The sequence below is a fragment of the Callorhinus ursinus genome, unplaced genomic scaffold (genome assembly GCF_003265705.2).
Source record: "Callorhinus ursinus isolate GAN/ISIS: 27379988/994484 unplaced genomic scaffold, GSC_fseal_2.0 scaffold52, whole genome shotgun sequence".
NCBI lineage: Eukaryota > Metazoa > Chordata > Mammalia > Carnivora > Otariidae > Callorhinus > Callorhinus ursinus.
In genome coordinates, this window is record NW_027397114.1 from 4,327,756 (window position 1) to 4,340,970 (window position 13,215).

At 44.1% G+C, this 13,215-nt stretch overlaps 2 protein-coding genes across 10 annotated transcripts in view; one reads left to right on the forward strand and one right to left on the reverse strand.

The window, feature by feature from the left end:
* The window catches only part of UTP18 (UTP18 small subunit processome component), a 40,718-nt gene extending 28,983 nt beyond the window's left edge, over positions 1-11,735 (reverse strand). Inside the window, exons 1-5 of the mRNA XM_025859442.2 lie at positions 11,397-11,735; positions 9,463-9,575; positions 8,267-8,365; positions 5,601-5,668; positions 1,036-1,124 (exon numbers count right to left, since the gene is read on the reverse strand). Of these exons, the coding sequence (XP_025715227.1) occupies positions 1,036-1,124; positions 5,601-5,668; positions 8,267-8,365; positions 9,463-9,575; positions 11,397-11,735 (708 nt within the window). The remainder of the gene's footprint in view (positions 1-1,035; positions 1,125-5,600; positions 5,669-8,266; positions 8,366-9,462; positions 9,576-11,396) is intronic.
* Positions 11,736-11,925: 190 nt separating this feature from the next.
* The window catches only part of MBTD1 (mbt domain containing 1), a 66,141-nt gene continuing 64,851 nt past the window's right edge, over positions 11,926-13,215 (forward strand). For 3 of the 9 annotated variants that reach the window (XR_012375523.1, XM_073883714.1, XM_073883715.1), the window contains exons 1-2: positions 12,238-12,491; positions 13,135-13,198. The gene's annotated coding sequence lies outside the window, so the exon portion shown is untranslated. Of the gene's footprint in view, positions 12,207-12,236; positions 12,492-13,134; positions 13,199-13,215 lie in introns of those variants that run through there. The other 6 variants (XM_073883712.1, XM_073883710.1, XM_073883716.1 and 3 more) reach the window with 6 other exon arrangements.

A 13,215-nucleotide genomic window follows, 5' to 3' on the forward strand; every position in this document is an offset into this window, starting at 1 on the left:
TTCTCTCTGCATTACAAACTCAATTATACGAAAAATAAAGTGAGTACTACGTGTATGTTTTGTTCATAACAAATGAAGTTAGATTTTTATGGTAACTGCATTTTCAGTGAAGGTGAATTTACCCTACGAAGAGCAGAGTGAACTATCTTCATAAGGTGGGGAGAAACACAATCACTGTCTCATAGTAATTTGCCATAATAGGGATCCCTCCCCCATCTAAAGCATGCTACCATTTTATAATGGGGAAAAATATCTATGTCAGAGAGAGATCTGGTCACTTAACAGATACTTAACTGGAGCCAACTGTGTTGGGCAGGCACTTCATTACCACAAAGAACAAGTCAGATACAGTCTAACTAGTGCAGACCACGTCAGACAAGACAACCAGGAAGAACCTTTCGAAGTGTCATCTGAGCAGAAGGGTACCAATGGGTTGGCCATTAGCAGTGCTTGAAGAACAGACGGGCAGGGGGGAAGAGCAAAAGTTCTGAGGCAAGAAAGGACTCGGCGTGTTCCAGAAACAGAAAGAAGGCCTAGGGAAGTTGGGCAGGAAATAAGGGGAAAACTTCTGAGATGAAGTTTCAGACATACGCAGATGCCAGATCACGAAGAGCAGCATAGACCGTGATAAAGAATTCGAAGTTTTCAAAAAGCTATGAAAAGTGACATGACCTGATGTTTTATTTTTAGAAGACCCCTCCCTGGCTTCTACTAAACGAAGAATAGGAAGAGTAGAGTGGAAGTGGGAGACCAGTCACAAAGTGACTGCAGTGCACAAGGTAACAGAGGATGGCAGCATAAACCAGGCTAGCGCCCGTGGAAATGAAGAGAAACGCAGAAGGAGAAATCAAACACAATTGCTAAAAGATCCCTGGGGATATAATTTAATCTTCTTGACCGTTTCTACAGAAGAATAATAAGCGACAGCAACACATTTAATCCCACAGAGAACATGAACCCATACATTTGTAATCGGGAAGCACATTGGGTGTCAGCGGTGGTCAGCTGGAGAGGCCCCACTTTGCTGACTCTCACCTTTAAGATTCCTTTAGGAAGAGAGGCTGATGTAGATATGAAATTCCCAGTCCTTTGCAACAAATCATCTTCGTCCTCTTCACTTTCATCTAAGTCAAACAGACCCACAAGGTGGAGCTTTAGAATCAAGGAGATGGCCATTACCTTCCCCAAACGTCTGTATTTCAAACTTTGACCCCCCCCAATTCCAGCCTCCGATCTCGATCACTTTATTTAAACTGCAACTGGTAAAAAAACAGAACAAATTTGAAAGGGACGGGGAAAATGACACAGAGTCCAATATATATGGTTAAAATAAAAGCCTGACTCTGCAATGAAAGACAGACATTCACAGACAATGACTAAAACAGGATGAAAAAAAAAAATAAAGTTAAAGGCAGTATTTAATTTAAAAAGAACAATTTATAATCATGGCAAAATTGGCAATAAGGGAGACAGCAGATCTAGCTTAACTCACATGAAAAAGGACTAGCACTGAAGGATCAAGGTCAGCAAACTGTGTATCAGAACTTCAAAGGGAGCTAACAGGGCTGCTTTTCTCCTGACGATTCTAGTAAAGAGAGCCCAAAAGCTGAGCAACAATTTTAAAACACTCGGAGGGAGAGGAGGGCAAAAACCAGCACTAAAAGCCCTCTAAGGTTCTTAAGGGGGTCTGGCAAACCACCAGGCTTCAGGTTGGGGCCACAAAAGGCTACACCAAGGAGTAAGGGTGAAATCAAAGAATTTTAAGAAAATCCTCCATGAAGTGAAACCCAGCTCTGAATCCTTACAATCTCTCACTGGAGTAAGATGCTGTGGGACTGCTAGTGCCCCTTACCCAGCCACTACCCAGAAACAAATGTACAAATTCTCCAGAGAAAGATATCCTTGTCCTCTTGTTAAGCAACACTATTTTTCATATACAATGTCCAGCACTCAATGAAATATAACTAGACCAATAATTACAAGATAACCTAACTTGATTGCAAACCTAATGAATAATAGTCTCCACAGGAGATCTAAATAACTGAGTTTTTCAGACATAAGCTTTTCAAGTATTATGTTTAATACGGTCAAGAATAATGAATATTCAGATATTGAACCAAAGAACTAGACCATTAAAAAAAGAACCAAATGTAAATTCTAGAACTGAAAATTACAGTAGTTAAAATTAAAATCCCAGTGGATATTTTTAACAGCCTACAAAAATTAGCTGGAGAGACAATTAGTGGTCTGGAAAATGCATCAGAAAAAATATACAGACTGAAGTACAGAAAGCAAAAAGGACAGAAAATGCAGAAAAGAACACAAAATACATTTAAAAAAATAAATAAAACATTGAACGCACATGTAACTGGTGTCCCAGAAGAAAAGGAAGACTGGAACTTTGGAAATTTCACTGAATTTCCAAAACTTCAAAAAGACATCAAGCTAGATTCAAAAGCACTGTGAAGACCAAGCAGAATACAAAGCAAGCTAAAAGGACTGGGGGGGGGGGGGATAAATGAACAAAACAGCAATAATAAAACAATCCATCATATTAAGGAATTATTATTGATTTTCAAAGGCCTATAATGATTGTATTATAATTATGTTTAAAGCGGGGAGTACTTCTCTTTTAAAGACACTAAATGAAGTATTTATCGATAAAAATAACATGTTGGAACTGAGGGTTGCTGGAGTGGTGGGGGGTGGGAGGGATGGGGTGGCTGGGTGATAGACATTGGGGAGGGTATGTGCTATGGTGAGCTCTGTGAATTGTGCAGGACTGTTGAATCACAGATCTGTACTTCTGAAACAAATAATGCAATATATGTTAAAAAAAAAAAAAAAAGAAGAAGATGGCAGGAGGGGAAGAATGAAGGGGGGAAATCGGAGGGGGAGAAGAACCATGAGAGACGATGGACTCTGAGAAACAAACTGAGGTTTCTAGAGGGGAGGAGGGTAGGGGGATGGGTTAGCCTGGTGATGGGTATTAAAGAGGGGCACGTGCTGCGTGGAGCACTGGGTGTCATGCACAAACAATGAATCATGGAACACTACATCTAAAACTAATGATGTCATGTATGGTGATTAACATAAAAATAAAAAAATTTAAATAAATAAATAAATAACATGTTGGGACAACTGTGAGGCTGGGGGTTTGGTCAGCACTGTGCCAAGAAATACATCTTGGACAAGTCACTTTTATCTTTTTGAACCTCACTCCCCTCACCTGTAAAATGAAGGTAGTAGACCAGGATATCCCAATGGTAGCAGACAAGCTAATGAGTGACTTAATCCATTTCTTTTTTCTCATGGATACAAAGACAAACTGCATTTCCTGGGAGCCCATGATTTAGTGTAGCCTTGTGACTCAGCTCTGGCCAATAAAATCTAAGTCAGAGTACCACGTACCACTCCCAGCACAGGCCAGTAAAAAGCCTCTTTTGGGTGAGCTGCTCACTCTTCCCCATAAGCTGCCATGTCAACCTCTCGGGCAACTTTGAAAAACCCAGCATGAAGCTGGCAGAATCTCTTGGGTCCCTAAAGCATACCATCTCCTTCTCACCACCACAATTTCATATGCTTGAAAAAAACAACTTCTATTGGATTAATCCACTGGGACCTGGAAGGTTTTCTGTTTCAACAGCTAGCATAACCTTACCTATAATTACATGGATCCAAATGTTCTATGAAGGGGCGCCTGGGTGGCTCAGTCAGTTAAGTGTCTACCATCCGCTCAGGTCATGGTCCCAGGGTCCTGAGATCAAGCCCATGTCTCCGGCTCCCTGCTCAGCGGGGAGTCTGCTCCTCCCTCTGCCTCTGTCCCCCTCTCCCCCTGCTCATCTCTCTCTTAAATAAGTAAAATCTTTAAAAATAAATAAAATAAAATAGACTACGAATGCAGCATTCTAAAATGGGTAATAAAATTATATTTTATTGAGGAGGGCAAACTGGTAACCAAGGAGGTAAAAATCACATAATGGGGGCGCCTGGGTGGCTCAGTCGTTAAGCGTCTGCCTTCGGCTCAGGTCATGATCCCAGGGTCCTGGGATCAAGCCCCGCATCGGGCTCCCTGCTCAGCGGGAAGCCTGCTTCTCCCTCTCCCGCTCCCCCTGCTTGTGCTCCCTCTCTCACTTTGTCTCTCTCTGTCAAATAAATAAAATCTTTAAAGACAATTTTTAAAAAAAATAAATAAAAATTAAAATCATATAGGGCGCCTGGGTGGCTCAGATGGTTGGGCGTCTGCCTTCGGCTCAGGTCATGATCCCGGGGTCCTGGGATCGAGCCCCGCATCGGGCTCCCTGCTCCTTGGGAGCCTGCTTCTCCCTCTGCTTCTCTCTCTCTCTCCCTCTGTCTCTCATGAATAAATAAATAAAATCTTTAAAAAAAAAAAAAATTAAAATCATATAATGTAAGAAAAGGTTAAAAGATAAGGGATGTTAAACTTGTTAAAAACCAAACTTGGAAAGACATTTCTTCAACAACAGAGTTTTACAGGAAACAAGAGGTAAAATAAACTGTATACTTTTTTTTTTAACTGTATACTTTTTAAAGGTAGGACTACGGAATGTTGGGAGGTAAATTTCAAAATTGGAAAAAATTATAATAATTAGTTCTTAAAGAAAAGAGAAGAAGGAAGAACAGTAAAGAGTACAGCATTATTTGACATGTTTAAGCAGAGGCTAAATTACCATCTAACAGATGTTGCAGAAAAGATTCTTGCAGTGGATAAATTCAGGCTATACCACAAAGATTCCTTTAACCTCTAAAAGTATCTGGCTGGAAACCAGAACAGAATTTTGACTTAGTAACAGATTGAGTTTTCTAACAGAATTACAGAAAACAACCGGTTCTTTATATGGACTCCCTGTACCTGAATACCATAAGGCCTGGACTAACAGGGGCGGGGAGAAGGGAGGGAAAGGTGGTGGAGGTAACAGAACAGAGGCTCATCAAAAATCAAGGATGCTAAGGAGAGCTACTGCATCATGTGGGAAGATAGACTCCTATACTCCAGACTCTCTAAAGGACTTCAAAAGTCAATTCCAAGTCTAAAATGTGTAACTCCAAGCACCCAAATCAGATCTTGGTAAGCTATCCACATTTATAATATCTAAACTCAAGGATCTAAAAAGGATAAAGCAGTTATGGTACAAGCCAAACTTAAAACCTGGAGGTGAAAAATAGGTGTTTACAAAGTGAGTGATCATCTGGGCCTGACCAGACATGTGCTCCCAAGATATCCCATTTCCTAGTAGACAGCTGGATTAGCTGCCAATGTCTTCAGAAGGGATTCTGAATGAAGAAGAATAGTTATTTTTCCTTAATTCCATGCCATAACGCAACACAGTTCTGTTGAGAATCAAACATCGTAAAATTCATCCCTTACTGTCCATACAACAGACAACACATGCTATTAGGTCAATCTTACACTATTGTAAAAGAGCTTCCCTCACAGAACTGGTAGACTTCGAAACCAAACATTTAAAGGAGAAATAAAAAAAAAAAGACATATTTGAAACACCAGGTTTTAACGAGAAATCTCACAGAACAGAAACAGAGATTTATTTACTAACTTAAACAGAGATACCAATACTCACCATCTGAAGATGTTTTCCGCTTATTAGTCTCTGCCCAGGCAGGTACTCCCCCCATGGCATGCTGGAATCTAAACAAAATACAAAAATGAAATTTTGTGTTAATAAATGCTCACCAAGCTTACAAGATTAGATTAGCTCACCCTTGAGGGCATGTATGCAAACAATCTCTGCCAAAGAAATTATTATGTTTAAGAACAGAAGGACTACACACACAGAATAGTCCCGACTCGCCTAAATGGGAAACTTTTGTGAACCTCTAACCGTTTCAACTAGTCTTGGATATAGGACATCTGGATACATATTTGTTAATTATTTTTGTCTAGTTACACGTCTGCTTATTTGTTCATATCAACACATCTCAGATCTTGGGACTAAGTAAAGAACTCTGTGGTTATAAACCAATGCTACAGTACTAGAGCACACAGTGTTTTACTGCACATCCGAAAGAAAACGACCAGGTTGGTAAGAATATACAAAACACAGTCACACATCCTTTGAATAAAATTGGAGCATTTCACTCTGGAAAAAGTAAGCTTTACAAGAAGCATGAGAAGCATATTCTGAAGGGCTAGTTTCTGGAAGAGTGCAGGGTGTCATTCTAATTGTTTAATACAGAAGTACAAAGCCACCAAACTCAGCCCACTGGCCATAAACAACTAGAAAACTAGACAAAATACATGAAACTGTTTCCAAAAATTGGACAATAAACAACATAAGATTGCGATCCCTGAGAGAAAGGAAATAACAAGGTGAGCGCTGTCATCCCAGGATTTTCCCCTGAAGGCAATTTTTTGAGACCCTGGCACAGAACTAATGAGAAAAAGTCACACCTAAAAGAGGCTGAGACAACTGGAATTTAAGGGGCAGTGAACAAAAGAAGAGAAAAAGAGCTCCAGGTGGGCCTGGGTGGCTCAGTTGGTTGGATGACTGACTCTTGATTTCACGGTTGTGAGTTCAAGCCCCACATTATGGCTCCATGCTGGGTGTATAGCCTACTTAAAAATAAAAAAATTTAAGAAAGGATTTGCCTTATTAAAATATAAATGAATAAAAAATAAAAATAAATTTTAAAAAAATGGGGGGGGCACCTGGGTGGCTCAGTCAGTTAAACATCCGACTCTTGATCTTGGCTCAGCTTTTTTTTTTAAGATTTTATTTATTTATTTGAGAGAGAGAGAGAGAGAGAGAGAGAGAGAGCACAGAGGGAGAGGGAGAAGCAGACTCCCCACCAAGCAGAGAGCCTAACACAGGGCTCGATCCCAGGACCCCAAGATCACGACCTGAGTCAAAAGCAGACGCCCAACTGACTGAGCCACCGAGGCGTCCCTCGGCTTGGCTCAGGGTCGTGAGTTCAAGTCCCATGCTGGGCTCCATGCTGGGCGTGGAGCCTACTTAAAAAAGCTCCAAAAATCTGCACTGGGGTCCACAGACATTTTTGCTGAATACTAAGCTGCACATTCAGAGGATGAAACTCCATGAGGTCCTTATTGAAAACTCAGAGCATTCAGTAGAGATGGCAAAAAGGGCATATCTTAGAAATGGGGCTAAACCAGCCTACAGCAAAAGCTACTCTACAACAGAACTAAGAAAAATCCTGAAAGGATCAAACTAATCTCTAAGCCAATCAATCGCCTGCCAAGACAAACTCATTAAAAGTACTCACTCATTCAATATTCACTCATTCAACACTCATTAGAAGCAAAAATCAAAATCCAGACATTGACCAACTTAATATTCACATTGCCCCAAAATCCAATCAAAATTTCTAGACATGCAGAGGAGCAGAAAAACTTGAACCATAACCAGAACAAAAATCAGTCAACAGAAAGACACAGAAACGACACACATGACAGAAACAGGATACAAGGCCTCTGAACTAGCCAATACAGATGAAAAAGTGCTCAACATCACCCATTACCAGGAAAATACAAATGAAAACCATGATGAGATGCCATCTCACACCTGTCAGAACAGCCAAAATTAACAACACAGGAAACAACAAACACTGACAAGGATGCGGAGAAAGGGGAACCCTCCTACACTGTTGGTGGGAATGCAAACTGGTGCAGCCACTCTGGAAAACAGTATGGAGGGTCCTCAAAAAGTTAAAAATAGAGCTACCCTACGACCCAGCAATTGTACTGCTACCCAAAGTATACAAAAATACAGATTTGAAGGGGTACATGCATGCTGATGTTATTTACAGCAACATTACCATCAACAGCCAAACGATGCAAAGAGCCCAAGTGTCCATCGACTGATGAATAAAGGTGATATATATAACGACTGAGCCACCCAGGCACTCCATGAAGTCATTATTTTAAAATATACATACATTTCCCAGCTCTATTCAACTAAAAGGGCCTAGAAGCTATGGAAAAGAAATGGTTTACCATATACAAATAAACAAGCAAGAAAGCAATATCATCACGAATTATGTGTGGGTGGTAGGATTACCAGATTTTCCAAAATTTTTTTGTACTTGTATTCCCTCTCCCTCCAAAATACTAAAACTGACACCATTTCTTCTAGTAGCAACACCCTTACTACTTCAAAATGGAAATCTCACTACCTAAGAAACTGTTTTAGCCAAAGACTCAGTGACTCTAAATAAACCACTGACTGTAAGTTACAGCTTGGTAAATCACATGGAAAAGGACACTTACTCTTCCTTAAGTCTCTTTTGAAGCTTGTGTTTTGAAAGTTTACCTTCACTGGCATTTTTCATCATATCTTTCCGAAACCGGTTGCTCATCATGTCAACCCTATTAAAAACAAAACCGCATGCTTTAAATGACTTTAAAAGATTCGTCGTAGCTAGGTGTTGCCTTTAAAAATTTAAGAACACATTTAATCAAATATAAGTCAAGATTTGTAAGGTACGGAATATCAAATACACATGAATTTTTTTAAAAAAATAAACACGTAATAGAGAATGCTCTGAAAAAATACCAATGAGTAATGACAAAAATCACACCAATTAAGTAGTTATTTCCCACCCATTAAACTGACAAAGCCTGAAAAAAAGATAAAGCATTGTTTCTAAGAATGGAGTGATATGGACACCTTTCAATTGGAAAGGTAAACTGGGAGAACCTCCTGGTCAGTCTGGCAGTTTTTATCAAGAATCTTACACATGCCTATGCCCTTTGATTAAGTAATTCTACCACAGAAAATCTTTCTTACAGAAATAATTAGAAAGGAAAAAAGGTTTATGCAGAAAAATATGTCTCCATATCAACTTATCAAAGGGAAAAACAGGAAAACCTATCTAATGAGGCCTATGCAAATTATAGTTAATTTACATAGTAGACTATAGTACATCCATTTAAAAACGTTTATAGAGATTTTTATTTTTAAGTGGAGATAAATGCTTGCAAGACAATACATTCTCATCTCTTACACATATAATATTGAGTGTGCTAGCCTTTTTTCTAGACTTTTCTCAGTTTCAGACATTATGCTAAGAGCTCCACATACATTATTTCACTTAATCTCAAGAGCCTTCTGATATTACTATTATTACCTCCATTCGAAAGAGAAAAGGCAGGTTCCAAACTTGCCCTTGGTCACTTAGGAACTGGCCAAATTAAAAGGCAAACTCAAATGTGACACCAAACACTATGCTTTCTTTGCTATTTGATACCGCACGCAAGAGAAGAGGGCAGGAGAGAAGAATGCCAACATGTTAACAGCAGTTCTCCCTCGGTGGTGGGTTTATGAATGACTTTCTTTCTTCTGCTTTACAGTATTTTTTAAATCTTCATGTAATCACGTATTTCTAAAGAGAACTTCTTTAAAACTTACAAAATAACTTTTTAAGTAACCAAAGGGTTTCTGAAAGAAAAATTAGGCAACCTACATTTCATCATCTTCATCTTCTTCATCCACCCAAACTGGCTTCTTTTGGAATAGAAAATTATCTTTTGCTTCATTCTCCACTTCCAAGTCACCTGAGTCTTCCTGTACTTGAACCTAGAGAAGACAAAATGCCCTCAAGCACTGAGTTTTTCAGCAGACGCACACACCTTACAGTTAAGAGGTCTTGTAGAATGCTTTGCAGGCCCTCTGATAGAATAATGGGACAAAATACTACCACAGCAAATGCTGGAGGCAGAACAGAAAATGCAGAGATGAGAGAATGGCACCATATGCTGGACAGGCAGGTAGGACAAACAGTCAAGGAGCGAAAGCTGACATGCTGAAAGGAGAGGACCAAGTAAGATGGGAAAAACAAAAGTTGACAGATGAAAGGAGCTGGAAAAATCCCAGACCTACAGAAATCACGGGACCAGAGGCAGACTAACATCAAACTCACGTGACTGAATGCCATAACTGGCATTTCACATTCTTAGACATACCTCTTCATTGTTCATAACCATTCTTTTTTTTTTTTAAGATTTTATTTATTTATTTGAGAGAGAGAGAGCACACGAGAGGGGGGAGGGTCAGAGGGAGAAGCAGACTCCCCACTGAGCAGGGAGCCCGACGCGGGACTCGATCCAGGGACTCCAGGATCATGACCTGAGCCGAAGGCAGTCGCTCAACCGAGCCACCCAGGCGCCCTGTTCATAACCATTCTTGACCCCCTACCTTAAGAAAATTTACACCAGACTATCAAATCTAAATCTGCACCACAGAATACTCCCAGAAGTTGAGCATGAACTTTCCCCAAAACCACACTAATAGCCATGTCCAAATATTTTCTTGCTCATCCGTTATGAGCCTATGATCCTCCAAAGCTCAATAATTCCCACCTCACACAGACTGTTCCTTTTTCTTGCCTATGCCACTGTCCCAAAGGCCAGCAGTTTTCCAGTAACAGTTCTCTATCTGCCAACGAGATTTCTGCAGCTTTTCTCATAAGCACCCAAAGGAAATACTGACAATCAATTGACACTGGCCACTTGCGAGGTGGGCATTCATTTACCAGAGTATTCTCGGTGAGGCTTTGCTTGGTCATGCTACGAAAAATTTCACCGGCCTCTACACACACTCATCTTCCTTTCCCTAATGCTTTCTTTTTTTTTCTCTTCAGCACACGTCACTGACATATTTGCATTTTAGTTTATCTTCTTTTTCTACCACTGGTACACGTGCTCCAAGAGAGGAAGAGACTTTTTGTCTGCTTTTGTCCATTGCTGTGTCTCCCCCATTGCCTAGAACAATGCCTGGAACTCCCTATCTTGGAAGAAAAATCAGGTACAGCATACAAGAAATAATTAAAAATGTCCCCCAAAAGTTATAAAAAATGTGCAAAAAGGGTAAAAAGGAATGATAAAAAGCATGCAGGGTTTTCACTGCCAGAAAAATATATGACCCCCAAAAAACTAACAATGATCTGGTGAACAACTACACGATCATTCTCAGAAGTTGGCCAATCACTCGGGAAGCTGTTAAAACCCACATTCTGATTCCCTAACTCCTGAATCACCGCAAGGTACTGAGGCAGGGGATCGAACGGCCACGAGGAAAGAAACACTGGGTTTGGAGAGAGCACAGTGGGACTGAGCCGCTAAAAATGCTCACGACTGCAGTGCGCTACACATACGTGGAAGAGCGCCTGCTGGATACCAGGCGCAGGGGCTTCCCACCCCCCCGGGGGGCGGAGAAAGGCGAGGTCTCCGCCCAGCGGAGACTTCCAGTCTGGCACCCGTCGGCGCCCGCGTTCTCGGGCGCCTGCCGACCTGAGCGCTCCCGGCGCCGCAGGTCGCCCAGGCTCCGCCCCCGGAGGCTCACCGCCCACCGTGCGCCCCGCCCGAGTGCGCCCAGCCCGCGCGCCGCGGCCTCCCTCACCCGCGAGCCCTGCAGACGCCGCAGCAACGCGTCCTCGTTGTCCTCGACATCGCCGAACACCAGCTCTTCCAGGCACCGCTCCACGGCCGGCTTGTCCTCCTCCAGCGTCAGGCGGTTCCGCTGCCGGAGCCGTCTCTCCTCCTCCGCCGCGACTGCGATCGCAGCGGCCGCTGCGCTCGGCCGGGCCGGCGGTTTCCGCTGGGATGAAGGAGCAGCCTTTCGGGACGGCCCGCCCGGCCCTGTTCCGGCTCTCCGGTCCGGCTTCGTTCGGCTCTTCCGGTCCAGCCTCACTCCGGTTCTCCGGTCCGGTTTCGTTCGGCTTCTACGTTCCGGCGGCATCGTTAGGTTGGAGAAGAAACGCAGGCGCTCACGTGGAACCTCGCTGCGCGTGCGCCGAGGTCGTTGGATTTCCGCGGCCGCTGAGGCCCCGCGGGGTCGGAAGGAGTCTGCGCGGTCTGTTAGCACGTGACCAACACTCTCTCCCTACGTAGCGCCCACTCCCCTCACCAACCCCTCCCCGTAGGGGAGTTCCTCCGGGAGAACCAATCTTCCGGGTGGAGGGGGAAGCGGCGTGACTGGAGTGGAAAATTTTTTCCAACACAACTTCGCAGCTGCAACTGATTGAAAGGAGCACAAGAAAACCAGAGTATAAGCTGGGATGAGTGAATGGAACTTCTACTTTTCTTCCTGACTTTTTAACCACTCGACTTAACCCGAGCCGCGGTTGCCTTTTCCACCCCCTCGTCTTGGTACGGCCCTTGGAGTACGGAGCCTGCAGAGGGTCCCACGCTGGAGGAGAGAGAGAGGAGGGTATGTAGGGAAGTGGGCCAATCGGGGCGCGGGTCACGGCGCAAGCGCGCTGGGGAGGGAGGGCTATGCTAATGTTGTTGATATCCTGGGGCCACCCGAGTTAAAGGGGGGAAATCCGGGGGCTGCCGCAGCCGCCACCGGTCTGGGCCCAGCGGGGGGCCCCCTGTAGTCGCCGTAGTCCCGGGGAGAGGCGCCTGCCCCCAGCTCGGGGAGGGGGCGCCGCGGGCCCGGGGAGCACGGACAACCCCTACCCATGAGGCCCTGATGGAAAACACAAAGGATCTGGTGAGAGCCGAGCGCGGCAGCCGCTTTGTGTGCTAGATGGGGGGGACGCCTGCAGCTCCCCGACCCCAGGAACCCCTGCAGCTCTTTGACCCCGCTCCCAGGCCTGTTTCTCCATCCCACGCCCCCTCAACCTCCAGAGTCCCCCTCCCCCTACCGGCCGTTAACGATTCGGGGGTTCCCCTCCCCCCACCCCCTCAGCCCCGGACTCGGCGGGGTTCTCTCTACTCCCTCCACTCTTTGGAAGAAAAATTGTAGAAGAAAGTTTTTCTCTGCGTCCCGCCCCCCCCCTCCCCCTTCAGCTCTGGCTGGTGGAGGCGGGTGGGAGGGGGGAGGCTGGATTTGAGACTTTTCCTTTTTTAGCCGTTCAGGGTGGGAGAGTGGAGTCCTCACTTGCCCCAGAGGGGCCTACTTTGGGTGCTTTGCGGGGGAAGGTGCCTCTCCACTCCCGGGCGAGTGCCGCGAGGCATTTCGCACGTGGAGGTGGAAATACTGAAAGGGGGCGGGGTGGGCACGTGTGGGAGGGAGAGGTGGGAGTGGTGTTTGGGAGCAGCCACCTGGGGCGCTTACTTAAAAGGGTTCTAGGTCGGGGGGCTTTCGGGACCATTGCGTTCTCTTTTGTGAAATAAGAATCCTAACATTTCAGAGTCGGAAGAGACATTAGAGGTCACCCAAAGCAGCCGTCCCCTCTGCAGCCTCTCTGACAAGTGGTATGTAGTCTGGCGTC